A 17,539-nucleotide genomic window follows, 5' to 3' on the forward strand; every position below is an offset into this window, starting at 1 on the left:
TTTTTTCTCGCTTTGCACAAAATGTGAGCATATTGTACCACCCAGTCATGCCAAATACACGGCTATCAGTATGTTATTGCAGAAGTTTCCTGCAAGGATGCTTTGTTTACGTCATGACATGGGTCAGTCTGTTAGTTCACTGATTTGGGTTATCATGCCAGAAACAACACACCAAAAGCTGGCCTTTTGTGTGACAGTTATGGAGGTGACATACTTGCAGTGCTAAAAAGTCTGTCACTTTATGCATTTGTTTGTTTGGTAGATACATTTGAGAGTATTGTTATCAAATTACAGTGTGTGCAGAGGTGAGCACCCTAGCAGAGCAGATTCCCTCATTTTTTCCTACACCAACATCAATGGGGTTTCCATGTCACCCACGAGCTGACAGGGACGTGTGAATTTGGGTTTCAGGAAGCAGTCTTCTTTTGTTCACGCTAACTTCACACTTGCCGCCCACACACACAAACACACACACACACACACACACACACACACACACACACACACACACACACACACACACACACACACACACACACACACACACACACACACACACACACACACACACACAGAGTTCCTCTCTCCATGAGTGTCACCTGACCTGTCATCATCACCCTACATTACCTTTATGTCTTTGTGTATTGACTGTAGTGTGTGTGTGTGTGTGTGTGTGTGTGTGTGTGTGTGTGTGTGTGTGTGTGTGTGTGTGTGTGTGTGTGTGTGTGTGTGTGTGTGTGTGTGTGTGTGTGTGTGTGTGTGTGTGTGTGTGTGTGTGTGTGTGTGAGAGAGAGAGAGAGAGACTTTGTGTTTTGATTTTTGATTTATTGTATGGGGTTTTTGTTCATGTTCTCTTGATGTATGACTCATCTGTATTGTTTCCATTGCACATTGGAGTCTGGTGAAACACAGTTTCAATCTTCTGTGAATAAGCCTGTTAGTTTTACATAGGAAATTGTGTATCATAATAAAGTGCACAGCATCATAAAATCATTTACTTTGAAGCACCCATCAGAGCCGGTGGTGTTCTTCACGCTCACTCTCTGAGTTCAGGCTTGGCAGAGTTTATTTGCAAGAATAAAAGTCAAGATAAGTCATTCGGTTTTTCTTACATCTAAGTGTTAAAGCAGGGGTGGGGAACCTATGTCTCAAGGGTCGTTTGAGGATCCACCCCAATATAATTTAAATGTTATGGAGCTTCACATAAAATATGACATCTTTTGTAAAGGAATCTTATAAATTACATTTCCAATGCAATTAGGGTATATTCAGGGGACCTAGAGAAGGTGGGGACTGTTTTAAAGGTGTCTACCTTCAATATAGGCCTAAATTGCATGGGGAAATCCTGATTTGTGTTCATGGTACGGCCCTCGGAGGACTTTTACGGCCCTTGTTGGAATTTGAAGTGGCCCCTCGAATGAAAAAGGTTCTCCACCCCTGTGTTAAAGCCTCAAGCTCAGGATGTTCTTCTCCTGCACTATCAGGCCTGACCCCTACATAACCAGCATTGCCTATCCATTCAGGACCCACTAGTTTGACTCCCTCTCGGTACTTACGTGGTACGTCACATGGTAATCAAACATTTCAAACATGCGATTTAAGGTTAGGTTTAGGGTTAGGGTTAAGGTCAGGGTTAGGGTTAGGGTTAGGGTTAAAGGGACAGTTTGGTCAATTTCAACATGCAGTTGTAATGCTCACACTACCCTGGACTTGTCAGTGCCTGAGATTTTTTTTTCTTCTTCTTCAGCCGTTTCCGAGATCCTGGTCATTGTAATGGGGGCAGCTCTTTGTTTACATTTCAAAAAAACATTTTTATTTATTCCCAAAAACATCCAAAAGGTTATAAAACATCAGCAGACAACTAGCAAACAGCAGTACCTTTTGGGAAAATATTTGGAGTTGGCCTATGTTTCATTTTTTAAAAATGTAAACAAACGCTGCCCCCATTAGAATTGCTCATATCTTGGAAAGGGCCGAGCCGAAAAACGTGGCATCACCAGGTACTGACAAGTCAAGGGTAGCGTGAGCAATACAACTGCATGTTGAAATTGACCAAACTGTCCCTTTAAGTCAGGAGTCCCCAAACTAAGGCCCGGGGGCCGGATGCGGCCCGCCATGCCCCTTTGACCGGCCCTCCACCTCTCTGCACCTCACCATTTGAGCTGGCCCAAAGAAGCAATCCTCACAGAAAAAAATAATGACAATATATATTGTTTAAATATTTCATTTTGTTTATCTTCCTACAGTTTAACTTTCACTAACCTAGTGTGAATCACCAGAATCACCATCTCACTGTAATATAAACAGGCCTACCATTTCTATTGTAGCCTATAACTCATGAACTGTCAATCTCCATATTTTTCTAACCTTTCCTTGCTATTTGTACATGGTTTTTAGAAATGGAATACCTGTGGTATTTCAAATTGAAAAACATGTGAAGTACTCACTTCTTTTGCAAATCACTTGTAATGATAAACTATTTTGTGCTAGAAAGTATTAGCCTGATAAACCAGACTAAATGTGGATGTCTAATTTAGTCTGGCCTCGATCCATAATACATCCGAAGATTGTTGATGAGAACAACCTTCCCTCAAAACCCTGCCCACTTTGATTCAAAACACATCTTTGCGTTGTAATTGGTTTGCCAGATTCTTGGCATTCTGGCTTCATTGAATCATTATGCGAGGCCAGACCCACCCGTAGACAAAACATTTTGCCGTCCAGCGGGTGGCGCTGGTTCACCAGGCTAAGAAAGTATGGCTATAACAGGCAGTGGCCTGGGCAGTGGCCTAGTATACAGCCCACATGATTGATCCCGGCCCCTGATCACAGTCAGGAACGATAATGTGGCCCCCAGAGAAAAAAGTTTGGGGACCCCTGCATTAGGGTTAGGTTTAGGGTTAAGGTTAGGGTTAGGTTTAGGGTTAGGTTTAGGGTAAGGGTCGTATGACGTAAGCGGTAAGTACCGAAAGGGCGGCGAATTAGTGAGTCCCCTATCCATTCCCCCACCTTCTTCTTCTTCCTTTTTTAATGACGGTTGACAACAACTTTGGCGTATTACCGCCACCGCTGGACTGGAGTGTGGAACAGTAGCTGCCTCTTCTAAGAACTTAAATGGGTCTCATCAAACCTGTCTCTTTCAAAAAAGTAAACAAAAACAAAAAATCTTTCCATTACTTTTGCTTAAAATATTTAATTCCCTCACCCCGCACAGATGATGGCGCCTTCTCCATCCAGCACGTGAACTCCAGCCAGTGTCTGGTAGTGACCGGCCAGTCACAGCTCACCCTGGCCAACTGCACCACCACCAGCACCACCGCCGCTACACCACCGGACCCCAACACGCTGTGGAAGTGGGGGCACGGCCACCGGCTCTTCCACCTGGGCTCGTCGCGCTGCCTGGGCCTGGAGGTCCACAGCAAGGCCCTGGGGCTGTTTGAGTGCGACGCCGCGGGCACCATGTTGGGCTGGCACTGCGTGGGTCAGACGCTGTACACGGATTACGAGATGGGGCTGACCAGGGGGTCCGCCGCGGGGGACACGGTGCTGGCCAAGAGGAAGCCCACGGACGCCTGGAGACGGGCGGGCACCACGGAGGACAGCATATGCCACCAGGAGTATAACAGTGAGGACTGTGGCGCGCACACACACACACACACACACACACACACACACACACACACACACACACACAGACAGACCGATAGACACACACACACACACACACACACACACACACACACACACACACACACACACACAGACAGAAACATGCACGCATACGTACGCACACACTCACATGTATACACACATACTGACACATACAGTATACACACGCTTACACGTATACACATACTGACACGTATACACAAACTCGCACAGAGAGATAGAAACACACACACACACACACACACACACACACACACACACACACACACACACACACACACACACACACACACACACACACACAGAAACAGACATAGACATAGACATGGACAGACAGAGCACAGAAACACTGACACGGAAGCACAGACACAATAGAGAAACAGATTTGCATAGACACGGACAGACCAAGTCACATACAGTCACGAACACATACTTTCCCAATGACTACCATATAATGATGAGCAATGTACTTTGTACCTAAATGTGACACCCATGGCAAAATACTGAAAAATTTGGAACAGGTAACATTTTTAAAAAAAAAATATGATGACAATCAGTAGAGAACCATTCGGACTGATTGAATGTTTACCGATTGTGCAGTGCACACCCATACTGTATTGTGCACACACGGAAATGCACGAAGGCAACTTCTCCTATTTGAGATGTGTGGTGATATCGCTTATTTTTTTGGATGTGACGCCGGCCTTGGCCCACACAAGTCTTGTTTTGACTTGAGTTGTTCTCTACAGTTTGTCCGCGAGATCAGATATTACAGGTTTAAGATGAGATACCACCTTTACTCATAAGCAACCCTGGGAGCAAGTGGCCTAGTCAGATTTTGTTTTTTAATCGCCACTCTTTATCGACTATCGTTTTTTAACATTTATTTACACTACATTACACTGATCAGGCAGCTTTATAAAAAATGAGTAGGTTCAGTAGAGGACATGCTAAAGATACAGAAGGTAGAAGAGAACAAAGATGGCCACCAAGGCATAGCAAAGTCAGTGTTGCCAAGCGCACAGGACAGTGATAAGTGCATAATCGCTTTATTTGGAGGAAAAGAAGTACGGTTTTTAAAAAGGGTCATAACAAGCTTCTTAGCGGTATGAAGAGAGGAGATGATCCTGCTTTTAGCAACATTGTTTGCCCCCTCTTGTTGAAGCCAATGCTTAAGCCCTTACTGGATCTGAAGAGGATTTACGCTTCCTCTCTTTGCTCAGGTCTACGTGATCATCTAAGGTCAGACTTGATTATCCGGTTCCAACCAGCTTCTTTGGTTTTTTACGGTCCTCACATGCTTTGGCAGTTGCGCACCGTTGCCAAGCCGTCAAAAGTCCCTGGCAGCCCCGGCAACACTTTCGGTTTCCTTTATGGTGCCTGTGTGAATTATTATCAGTGACACAGAGGGGAAAACGAGGAACTCTACACAGGGTTTTCACACTACTTGTGGTACAGGCGACCACCTTGACAACAATCCACCTTCCACCTTGACTGTGGTCCCCTAAAGATAAATAAAATGTATTGTATAAAATGTTTAAAAAAACATGACCTATTTCATTTCATGGGGTTTCATATCAAATTTCATTTCAAAGTGATACATCCAAACCTTTTGGTCCTGATGTGGGGACATGATGCACAACATAGCCACCCCTCCTTGATGAAGACATGTTTTGTGGGAAATACTGTGCTGAAGGCGAGTGTGGGAGTAGGTTGAGGTGGACAGTGGATTTGGTATTTAGTAGACTTTGCCCTGATGTAAGGGGATACCTGTTGTTACTTTCGGTTTCCTTTATGGGGCCTGTGTGACTTTTTATCTTTGACACAGAGGGAACAATTGCAGGGTTTCCCTCCGCACTGTATCTTGACCACAAACACCTTCCACCTTGACTAGGTCCCCTGAAAAAGAGAAAGATTTTGTACCGTGGGGGGAATCATAATGATCTGTCATAGATCATATGAATCTGCACAGCATAGCCTTTCTGAAGTTGTCAGGCACATGTCTCTGGCTCCGGCTAACCCCCCCAGCCACCGTGTCTAACTGATGTTCTGTGGGAAAGACGGAATAGAACTATGGCTGCACGATATCAGAAAAAGATTCGATACTCGGTAACGGCATACTCGGTAACGGCATACTCGATAACGATATTTAAACGATATTTGGGTGGGAGACGTGACGCCTTGTTTTTTCGTAACATTGGTTAAAAACCTACAAAACTGTTATTTTCCTTTAAAAAACAAATGTCAATGAAAGAAGATGTGGTACATTATGTTTCATATTAGTCTTAGATGAGAAGAAACATTTTTGTTAAGATTTATGTAAAGGTTTATATGTCAAATTTCCTGCGGTGTGATTGTAACATTATTGAAACAATATAAAATAATATATATACAAATTAACCAACAACATTTTGAATAATGTATGAAGCATTTGCCATGATTGCATAAATCTTAACTTTAGATTAAGATATGTGAATGTGGAAAAAACTCAAGACAGTAATATTAACTACAAGTTCAATTTCGTAACACAAATTGCGTCCTGTGGGGTGACATGTATGTCAATGTCTGTGAATGGGCAGCTGCAAGGCCAACTACAAGGGTCTTAAAGACTGGCTCCTAACCAGTCAGTACCTCAGTTCTTGGAAGGTGCTGTGGAAGTTTAAGGTGACTCTTAACCTCTTAATATGTCTTCATATTGCAATCTTTCTGTCACGCAATGCTTAGGTTCATTTTATGGTGTCCTGTGGTGTGACTGCTCTTATAGGAGGAAAAAAAAGTTTTTTTATTAATGAAAACACATATTAAGATTTTACACAATATCATTATCAAGTTAGCATGAGCTCAGATGTCAGTCATGTATACAAAAGGATTAAAATGGCCATAATGCAGTGAATTCCCTGTGGTGTGACTCCATTTTCCTGCGGTGTGACATGCCTATGCTATGTGTTGATGCAGGACACATTTTCCCAAAAATGGCAAAAAATAAGGTGAAATTCCACAGACCACTAAGTCCTTTTTTTCTATTTTTTTCATCCATCATTTTTTTCAGGAATTTGAAAACCTTTTTTTTTTTGCGTCACGCCCTTAAACGTCAACCACCCACTTAGAAATATAGCAGAGTGTTTTTCTTGTCACTAATTTGTCGGTCTGTGCGGGGGGGCACGACTTTGGTTGTGGCGGGCTTCTTGCGCATTTGTTGACATTCAGCTAGTGATTGGACACTCAAGCACAGAAAATTCTTACTTGTTATCAGAAATTAAGTCATTACATCACATCGCCACTCTTGATGTCGCGATTTCGATACATTTTTGACATATTGTGTAGCCCTAAATAGAACCCTACTGGCCTCAATGCCAGGTTGGCAGTGGGTTGAGATGGAGATTGGAGAGTGGATTCTCCTGGATATTTAGCAGACTTTGCCCTGAGCCCTGATCTCTCCTGGACATCCGGTGGACTTTGTCCAGCTAGACTTGGCCAGAATATGGAGAAAATGAAAACATGACTGCAAGCGTGGAATTGCCTTGGCCACAGTGCCAGCGCGGGGAATTAGATAAATGTCACCATTGAAGTTTCACTGCGGACTATTTAGGAAAATTATAAATACAAGCTGTCACAGTCTTAATTTATTTATTTTGTTACTTAACTGAGTGGAAAATGTTTGTTTCCCCTTTGTTTCACCATTCTCAATTTGTGTTGAGATGTTCTTGTCGATGACGGTAAGGGTTTATGTTTTCAGTGCAGAGTTACCTTCATTGGGAAATGGGAACGGGTTCCTTCATCTAAACAGTGTCTGCAGTAAAACTCCTCAAGTGAAGTGTCCCCAGTTTGGCCTGTTTTGACTTGGCGGCACACATACCTACTTGTCTGTGTCTCTCTCTCTCTCTCTCTCTCTCTCTCTCTCTCTCTCTCTCTCTCTCTCTCTCTCTCTCTCTCTCTCTCTCTCCCTCTCTCTCTGATAAAGCTCTTTTTCCCCTTACAGACCACTAAATATAGCTGCAAGACTTTCCTGTTTGGCCTGTACTCTCAGCACCCTTGATTTTAAGAGTACAAACTGCATTCTGAGTTAACTTGTATTGAATCCATTCTTTCCAAAATTCCCTTTCTCTAAATCATATCAGTGTTCTTGTTTTTTTTCCCTCACATTGTTGCTTGGCATGCCCGACATGCTGTCGGTGTGTTTAACTTGTCAACCAGTTGTCAGTGCATCCCCGTATTTTCTCGTTGCCCATTGAATGCACCGTTGCCATTCACAATACACATTGCCTGTTTCACCTGCCACATGCGGTTGGAGGTTAGAGATATGCCAGGCCTGGGCCAGTGACGGGCCAGGCCTGTGCCAGTGACGGGCCAGCACCTGTTTATGACCTCTGGCAACCTCAGCGCTTCCCCCAGAGCGCATGTTTATCAAGATGGCGGGCTAGCCGATATGAGATGTGGCTATTGTCATTAGGAAGGGTATCTAATGTAATGTCATTTTATGAAAATACTATGTATTACGTTTAACCACCAAAAATGAAAAGCTTAGCATTTTCTTAAAATCATTTTTTTAAAGCAACTTCTTTATTAGTGTTTTTTTTTTTCAAGCAATTACTAATGATTTCCTAATATGAAGTCTTTATCTTTTCTGGGGACCTAGTCAAAGTGGGATGAGGTTTTTTATTGTCAAGGTGGGAGGTGCTACACAAAAAGATGCTTGGGGGAATCCCTGACCAACCCATAAGCCCACCACACTGGTTTTGCTGTCCTAGTTTAAGCTGCACACATTAGAGGCGTACGTTTCAGTTTCTGTTACTGTTACTGCTGCTTTTTTGTTATGGTCAGCAAAGCAACAGTGTGCAGTACGTGTGTGAGGCCTGTGAATAAGGCTGTGTTGCCGCCATCGCCACTACCACCACCACAGTAAAGAAGACATTGTGGTTTGAGGCATCTCACAGTGGTATCCTGTTAAGGGTAACAGCAGGGGGCTTGTGTTTTTTTTCTTTTTCAGCAATATTGTATAGTTTATGTATAGTTAGTCTGAAAACAGTCCTGCTTGTTGAATGACAAGAACCACATAAATAGTAGGCCACTACATCTAAATCCAGAGCATGGATCCTTTGTTGTCACCAAGCTTTCACCAGTCCAGCATAAGCCAAAACCAAGTTAACCCATTGATGCCTGATGACTCGTATATGTTGTTTGACCTTTGCTGCCTGGAGCGACATATACGCTGCATTCAGGCTCATGAGGATTTTAGCTTTTTTAATAAAAATGTGGGTATGTTACAGCTGAATGAACACATTCTAATGCACAATTAGGGTATTAGGGTACATGCAACTTATTTCATGTTGTTATGTGCATCAGAGGCTGAGATGTTTAGGCTTTTATAGGCTGAGGGCAACTTTCCCAACAAGGGCTTAGGCATTCGACAGGCGTTTTTTGCAGACGCTCTAGGCATCAAAGGGTTAAAGATGATGTTGGAAAGCATGTGACATTTAGTGTGGATTCCAATATGCGGACTTCAGTCCTCCCTTGCTCACTTGCCTGCCTGTGACCTCATGATGATGTCACTGACGACAGAAAATTAATTCAATATCTTGCAAAAGTACAATTCTAATGTCATTTTCTCATTTGCAATTAGGATGGTGAACAAAAAAGTTGTTGTGACTAGGCTGACAGCTGGGAAACTTTTATTCTTTTCTCCATGGAGGCCACAAGCACAAGCGGAGGACGGGAGTGTACATATTGAAATGCAACCTTAGTCTGTCCCTTTATGACAGTGGCTCCCAACGGGGGGTGCAGATACCACGACGGATACTTGGGCACAATTCAGGGGGCACAGTACATTGAAAATCACATTATACAAATGTATGGAGCATAGTCACATAAGGTTGGGAAACACTGCCCTATGCATCAAAATTAGCACATTATATTTTTACGTTATAATTAATATTATGTGTTCAAAATTCTGCTGTGGTGCATGGGCCATGTTGACGTTACTGGTCTGATGAGCCGATGCATAACAATCTCTCTCTCTCTCTCCTCTCTCTCTCTCTCTCTCTCTCTCTCTCTCTCTCTCTCTCTCTCTCTCTCTCTCTCTCTCTCTCTCTCTCTCTCTGTTCCCACTTTATTTCCATTGGTACATTTGGTATTGTAAAGATTCCTAATCACATTTGGTTTATTTCGCTCTCTCTCTCTCTCTCTCCCTTCTCTTCCTCTCATTCTCTCCTTTTCTCTCCGTCTCTGCAGCCATCCACACCACACAGGGCAATGCCATGGGTGCGCCGTGTGTCTTCCCCTTCCAGTACAATGGCACCTGGCACCACAGCTGTCTGCCGGGTCAGCCCGACCTGGAGGCCCTCCCCCAGGGGCTCAGCTGGTGCTCCTCCACCATCAACTACAGCCAGCAGGGCAAGTGGGGCTTCTGCCTCCTCCAGGGTGAGTGTCTGAACATACTCATTTACATTGTTTTTAAAATATTTTTTTGTCTTCTTCAACTTTATTGATGACAGGACAGTATGATAGTATGTATGCCTTGTACTTACGGCCTGTCCCACTAACCAAGAACATACTGCTTTGGGGGTTGTAGAGGTGGGGGAACGAAGAGGCTGCTGTTTGAATGAGTGTGTGAATGTGTGTTGTCTTGTACGATGTAATGTTTTGTCTTGTATTGTCTATATTGTCCAGTTTCAAGGGGACCCTACTGAAAATGAGATGTTGCATCTCAAGAGGCATTCCCCATGTACAAATAAATACAAATAAATAAATATGAGCGGTGGACAGGAAGCAAAGACGGGGGAGGGTTCGGCAAATGGCCTGGGCCGGGAATCAAACCTTGGTCGGCCGCATAGCAGATTAGTGACCTGCGGCAGGGCCCTCGTTCCGTTTTCATTTTCCACGTCAAGTTGGCTTTACCGTCAGTTTCATATGCACAGGTCATACAAGGACCAGTGGAATTGCCTTTCTCTCTATCCCATGCAAAGACCTAGACATATACAGGACATTAACAAGGCAGACATTAAAATGCAAAAAGGGACCAGTAACAGAGAGTAACGAGTAATAAGTTACCATTAAGTAACTAGAAATGCACTCTGAGAGTGCAGACCTCCGCCAAGGAAGCTGTTTGTTAGAACATTTGACTATGTTATGCCTGATCTTTCTGCCTTCTTTTTGTGGAGTTAGAAACTGGTATGTCAACATTTGCCCTATCCTGCAATTCAATTTGCGGTCACCAGGGGTGTCGGCTAGCAATGGTGAAGAATCTTTTAAAAAAAAAGGATCACCATCAAAATGTAATCACTTGTTCCTGTGGTCATTTCCAACAACTCCACAAAGTTTCATCCAAATCCGTAAAAAAGCAAATGAGAAACTGGTGTTGCTGACTTTATTTTTGTTGTTGCCTTTTTAAAGGGACACTGTGCAGGAAATGGACAAAAAAGGTACTGCAACTATGCTGTCCATTGAAACTGGGCTGCCTATTGCCAAATTTGATCTTTACATGAAAGTTTACTAAGTAATAAACAAATAATTTCCAGTATGGTCCAAGTAGAGTCATTTTTGCAGCTAAAAATAGCTATTTTTGGAAATTGAAAATGGCGGACCATGGAGAAGATCCCCCTTTTCATGTATGAAAAGTGCAATTTTTCCAGTATTCATGAAAAAGGTAACATTAGTGAATGGGCAGCATGAATTCTGTAAATAAACAACTAAAAATCTCACACAGTGTCCCTTTAATATACCTACTGAATATGCTGTGTGTGCATATATTGGGTAAGGGATGAGATAGGGTTGGGAATCATGGGCGTAGCTATAGCCAGTTAAGCAGATGCGGTCACACCGTGAGCCTGTGACCTACAGGGGCCCATTCATTGCCATCCCCAAAATAAAAATAAAGCGAGAACTTCATTCAAGTTATGAATTCTGCATTACATTTCCTCAATGAAAGTCAGCCTTGATGTCCATGTATTAGTTGTGAAATATCGTAGCCCGCCTTAATGCACGCCGTACCTCCAGTGGCACACTGTAATGGACATTGAAAAGTTAATTACCATAGTACTACAATACTATGACATAACAGAGGGCCTATAGTAAGCACTACGACTTGGTCATTGCCATTCGGGTAACAGCAAATTTATAACACTGTCTCTTAACCCTCTGGAGTCTACACTCCCACCGGCGGGATTTTTGACACTTCTCCGAAAACACATCTGTAACTCTGTGAGTTTTTGTCATTCAAACATATAAGTGAGCCAGGACATATTCGAACCTGGGTCCCCAAAAGCAGCTGCCTGGTACATGTAGGGGTTGGTTTGTTGGTGCAGTGTACCCAGTCACAAAGCACCCCCCTTTCGCGTTTCTTCCTTAACCCATTGATGCATGATGTTGCGTTGCACAACATTGGCCCTGGTGCCTGGAGCTGCATAACGCAACATTCAGGCTCATGAGATTTGAGACAACTTTATGAAAAATCTTTGTTTGTTTGAGATGAATGAACACATTCTAATGAAAGACGAGGCTCTTTGCGTTTAAATGCAGCGTATTTTTATGTGCTTCAGAAGCTGAGATATTTAGGTTTTTATAGGCTGAGGGCAGCTTTTCTTAAAAAGGGCTCAGGCATTCAGTACCCTTTTTTGCAGGTGCCTTAGGCGTCGTCAATGGGTTAAGTTGTTTGTTTTCATTTCAGTAGTTTTAATTTCCTTGTGAAAATGCTTTGTTTGTGTTACCAAGCCCCCCAACCCCACCTCCACCACAGTCATGCACTGCTCTCCGCTGTGTTCCCACTTTGTTTCCATTGGTACATTTGTTATTGTAAAGATTCCTAATCACATTTGGTTTATCTCTCTCTCTCTCTCTCTCTCTCTCTCTCTCTCTCTCTCTCTCTCTCTCTCTCTCTCTCTCTCTCTCTCTCTCTCTCTCTCTCTCTCTCACTCACTCTCACTCTCACTGTCCCTCTCTCTCACTGTCTCTCTCTCGCTTTACTGTTGGCTACAATGGAGGTTTGCTTGGCTTGATGCATTCAAACTATGCTTTCGTTGGAGTTTCTATGTGCGCTTCTCAATGCACGCTTCTCAATGCGCACGAAAAAAAGCCCCACTGTACTTATGTTACACACCTGTGTATTTGTAATATACTAGTGCAAGTGTGCACATATCTATTTGCACGAATGTGCATTTGCAGGACGAGAGAGTTTCTCTTTTTGTTTCTCGGTTTTGTCTGTTGAGTGCAATTTCAATTTGGCCCTGAGATCCTTCATTTGCCCGGCTGGCATCTGAATGATTGTTTGTGTGTTTGTGTGACACAATGAGTCAGTAGCTGTTGCTAGCCAAAATTGCGGCACGGTCACAAAATGCTCCACACTCCAACACCCCTGCCACCACATAGCACTCCAACACCCCTGCCACCACATAGCGAAAACCGGTATTGCTGGATACCACCGACTACACTGTAGCTCCCGGGCCCTCCACCGGCGGCTTGTCGCATTCCTCAGACGTGTGTGCGTGCGTGCGTGCGCTTGCGTGTGTGTAAGAGAGAGGTGTGTGCTTGTGTCTGTGCCTGTGTGTGTCAGTTAAGTGTGTCAGTGTGCTGCTGAAGGGCCTGAGGGGGTTGGCTTTCCCAAAAGCGGCCTGCTGTGCTGGGAAGGGGAGCACTCTGTAGCACGTACGTCAGGAGGAGAGGAAACAAAAAGTGACTTACCACCTCAGGCACGCTCCTCTGTTGTTATCGAAACACACACTCACACTTGCTCAACCGCACTGTGAGGAAATGCTAAGGCAGGCCAGATGGAGACAAGGGTGGAGGAGAGGAGAGGGGAGGAGAGGAGAGGAGAGGAGAGGAGAGGAGAGGAGGTTTCTGGGCTCAGATACAGGAGAGAAGTGGAAGGGGGATAGGAGTAGGGAAGGGGTATGGGCAGAGAGGGTTTATGGGAGAAGTGGAGGAGAGAGGGTTCTGGGTTTGGATTCAGGAGAGAAGTGGAAAGGGGGGTGGGGGTAGAGGTGGCGGGGTGTATGGACAGACATGCAGGGAAAAGTGTGTGTGTGTGTGTTTGGGGGGATGGTAGTGGAGGAGGAGGTGAGAAAAGTGGAGGCTAGGGGGGTTCCTGTATTCAGGAGAGAAGTGGAAGAGAGAGGGGGGGTTCTGGGCTCAAATACAGGAGATGAGTTGAGTAGTGGAGGGGACTGAGGACTTAAGGGTAAAGTTGATATTCATTCAGGGGATGGCAGTGTGTATGTATGAAAGTGGAGGGGAGTCGGGGTTGATGGGTCGATATATTGTCGAGAGTTGTATAAATAAGCAATTACAGTGTGTGCGTGTGTGAGAGCGAGAGAGAGAGAGAGAGAGAGCGAGAGCGAGAGAGAGAGAGAGAGAGAGAGAGAGAGAGAGATGCACGATATTAGAAAAATATGCGATACACGATAACATTACTGTATGTTGCGATATCGATATTACTCGCGATATCTAATATATACATATATTTTCCCCTCTCTACTAGCCATTCTACACTTAATCATGTATGAGAAAACTGAGTGCAATGTTTTATTTCCAACATTATTTTTATTCTGAAAAAACACAGCTAATATACAGCATCAACTTAAAATGTCAACCTTTTTAATACTTTTTTAAATCTTTCACCATATTGGCTGTAATTAAAAATTAAAAAGTAGGTATCACGATATAACCAACTTTTGCGATACGTGTATAACAAACCGTGATATCGGGATATCGATACATTTTCGATATATCGTGCAGCCCTAGTGTGCATCTGCATTTATACCACGGCAGTCTGGAATCTCCCATTGTGACGCGCTAAATTGGGTATTGATTAACTGTCTATATATGCACACCTGAAGTAGTCCCACTATTAGGTCACTTTTCTGACCGCATAACTCCAGTGTATCAATGCGCCAAGGCACGCACGTTCATAAATTACACACAAAAAAGTTGCAAGCATTACGCGCTGAAGTGACACATGTGGCACCGCGCGTCTGGAAACACCAGCAATGTATAGGCCTAGTGAATCTGGAGCAAATCTTAGTAGACCTAATCAAATTTGAAACATGTTTATTTCTCCCAACTGACCATCACTCTGTCAACTTTGTGATAGAGAGAGAAAGAGAGAGAGCGAGAGAGAGAGAGAGAGAGATTCCCTGCGCAAAGGGACGCCCGTTTCACATGGGCGTTTCTTCCCCACGAGAGGAGATGTTTCCTGCGGTTGTAGCGTTTATCAGTTGAGAGAGTATCGTAACTTGTGAAAAGTATGGGATAATTTCGGATCAATAGGCTTAACTATGGGAACGCAGTGGAAAATAAATCAAGGGGAGTTTCCTATGGGAGGAGAGCACATTGACGAGGTGCCTGTTTTTTTTTTTTATCTATTGAGATCTGTACATGTGTAGGAATCATGCCAACTGTAGCATGGTCTAGTGGGCAAGTCAGACGCGCCCATATATCGAATTGGTAGAACATTGAGGCGACCGACTTGACAACCAAATGCGATAGAATTAACGACTGGCTCTTGACTTGACAACCGAATGCGATAGAACTATCAACGGTGTCTTGGCCGTAGCAACCTTCAATTTAGAATTAGCAACGGCAGTTCGCCAGAAAGTTTTGAAAAGAAGCTTCTTGTGGCGGAAGGAATTAGTTCTACAGAAAACCTTTGTTTTAGCCATTATAGCATCGAAATAATGCCTCAAATAAATTTCAGACAGTGTGGCAACCGTGGTATAAGCGGGATAATTGACTTCACGGTGTGCGTATAACAGGAAAAATAATGCACACCGAGGTGTAACGGCCACTCCGCTTCGCGTCGTGGCCGCATCACCACCTAGGTGTGCATTATTTTTCCTGTTATACGCACACCGTGTCGTCAATTATCCCTTACGTATCTTATGTGAATGTATCACTGTGTTTGTATTAACACTGGAGTTAGGCAAGATAGTTGGTGCGTGCGTGTGTGCGTGCGTGCGTGCGTGCGTGCGCATGTGTGAGAGAGAGAGGGTTGGAGTGTGTAGTGTATACAGTAGGTATTTACGCAGTTATGACAGTGTGTATGAAAAGTGGAGGGGAGTGGAGTTAGGCCTCTTGGCAGAGAGTCAAGATTGGACAAGAGGAGATGAGGTGGGAGATGAGGTGGGAGTAGAGGCGGCGGTGGAAAGGTCACGGTGATGCTCAAACACTCTCCCCCTCCCTCTGTCAGCATTCACTCTCTCTCTCTCTCTTACTCACTCTCTCTTACTCACTGTCTCGTACTCTCTCAAACTCTCTCTCTCTCTCTTACTCACTCTCTCTTACTCTCTCAAACTCTCTCTCTCTCTCTCTCTCTTACTCTCTCAAACTCTCACTCTCACTCTCTCTGTCTCTCTGTCTCTGTATCTGCGTGTGTGTGTGTCTCTCTCTCTCTGTCACTGTATCCGTATCTCTCTCTCTCTCTCTCTCTCTCTCTCTCTCTCTCTCTCTCTCTCTCTGTATCTTGTCTGCTGCTCAGTTCCGGGCACATTCCTCCCATATGATTTCACTCGTGCCGAGACTCTTATGAAAGCAACTTGGTCACCAAACTACACAGGAGAGAGACATACACACAGTGGTGGCAAGACAGCCACCAGGCCTTTGGCTGGTGAGACATTGTGTGCATTCCAATATGCAACCTTGCGTCCTCCACTTGTGCTTGTGGCCTCGCCCTACCTCCTGGCCCCTCCTCCATGGAGAAAACAATAAAGTTTCCCCGTTATCAGCCTAGCTAAAACAATTTTTGGGGGACTATTCTTCATTCACCATCCAGTTTGCAAATGAGAAAATTACTTGCAAGATATTGAAATATAATGCTGTTGTCAGTGATGTCATCATGACATATTACTTCCTGGTACAAGACCACAAGCACAAGTGGAGGACGCAAGGTTGCATATTGGAACGCACTCACAAAATGCCAGAGAGAGGGCATGAACACGCTTATTAGGGGTGCATCTTCTCGTGTGAAAAAGCTACTTCCCGTGTGAAGAAGCTGCTTCACTGGAGTTCCACTTAACTTGTGAACACACACACACACACACAAAAGCACACACACACTCACACACACACACACACACACACACACACACACACACACACACACACACACACACACACACACACACACACACACACACACACACACGAACACAGAGACTCAGAGATTGGCCAGTTGATGGTGTACTGTGCGCGGACGGTGACAATGTGTCTCTACTGTGACTGTGACAATGTGTCTGCTGTGACGATGACACGTGTCTCTACTGTGACTGTGACCTGTGTCTATACTGTGACTTTGACCTGCTGTGTCTCTACTGTGACGTGCTATGTCTTTACTGTGACGGTGACCTGTGTCTCTAGTCTCCAGTCTCTACTCTCTACTGTGTGTCGCTAGTGAAATTAAAAATGGAAAAAAACTTTAAAAGGCTAGACTGCTAAAATGTGAAAAAGAAATGTGGCACACAGAAGGCAATGTATATTAAAGCTGACAACGTGCGTGCAATGCAGTGTGTGTGTGTGTGTGTGTGTGCCTGTGTGTCTGTGTCTGTGTCTGTGTCTGTGTCTGTGTCTGTGTCTGTGTCTGTGTCTGTGTCTGTGTCTGTGTCTGTGTCCAGTGGAAGAATGTCAGGAGGGTGTCAAAAAGGTGGCCGCAGCTATCAGTCCATGCTGTGTCAATGGTGGTTCAGGCTCTAACTCTGTGTGTGTGTGCGTGTGCGTGTGCGTGTGCGTGTGCGTGTGCGTGTGCGTGTGTGTGTGCGTGTGCGTGTGCGTGTGTGTGTGTGTGCGTGTGTCTTCCCAGTGGAAGGATGCCATACTCTATGGGAGGCGCGTGGTGATCAGTGTTACCAGTATGTCTCCACGGCGACCGTGTCATGGCACCAGGCGAGGG

General features: G+C 44.3%; 1 protein-coding gene across 1 annotated transcript in view; it reads left to right on the forward strand.

The window, feature by feature from the left end:
• Positions 1-17,539, forward strand: part of ly75 (lymphocyte antigen 75) — an 80,169-nt gene that overhangs the window by 1,552 nt on the left and 61,078 nt on the right. Inside the window, exons 2-4 of the mRNA XM_063212027.1 lie at positions 3,215-3,625; positions 9,898-10,086; positions 17,450-17,539. The exon at positions 17,450-17,539 is cut by the window's right edge and continues 63 nt beyond it. Coding sequence (XP_063068097.1) covers positions 3,215-3,625; positions 9,898-10,086; positions 17,450-17,539 — 690 coding nt within the window. The remainder of the gene's footprint in view (positions 1-3,214; positions 3,626-9,897; positions 10,087-17,449) is intronic.

The sequence above is a fragment of the Engraulis encrasicolus genome, chromosome 12, assembly GCF_034702125.1.
Source record: "Engraulis encrasicolus isolate BLACKSEA-1 chromosome 12, IST_EnEncr_1.0, whole genome shotgun sequence".
NCBI classification, from domain to species: domain Eukaryota; kingdom Metazoa; phylum Chordata; class Actinopteri; order Clupeiformes; family Engraulidae; genus Engraulis; species Engraulis encrasicolus.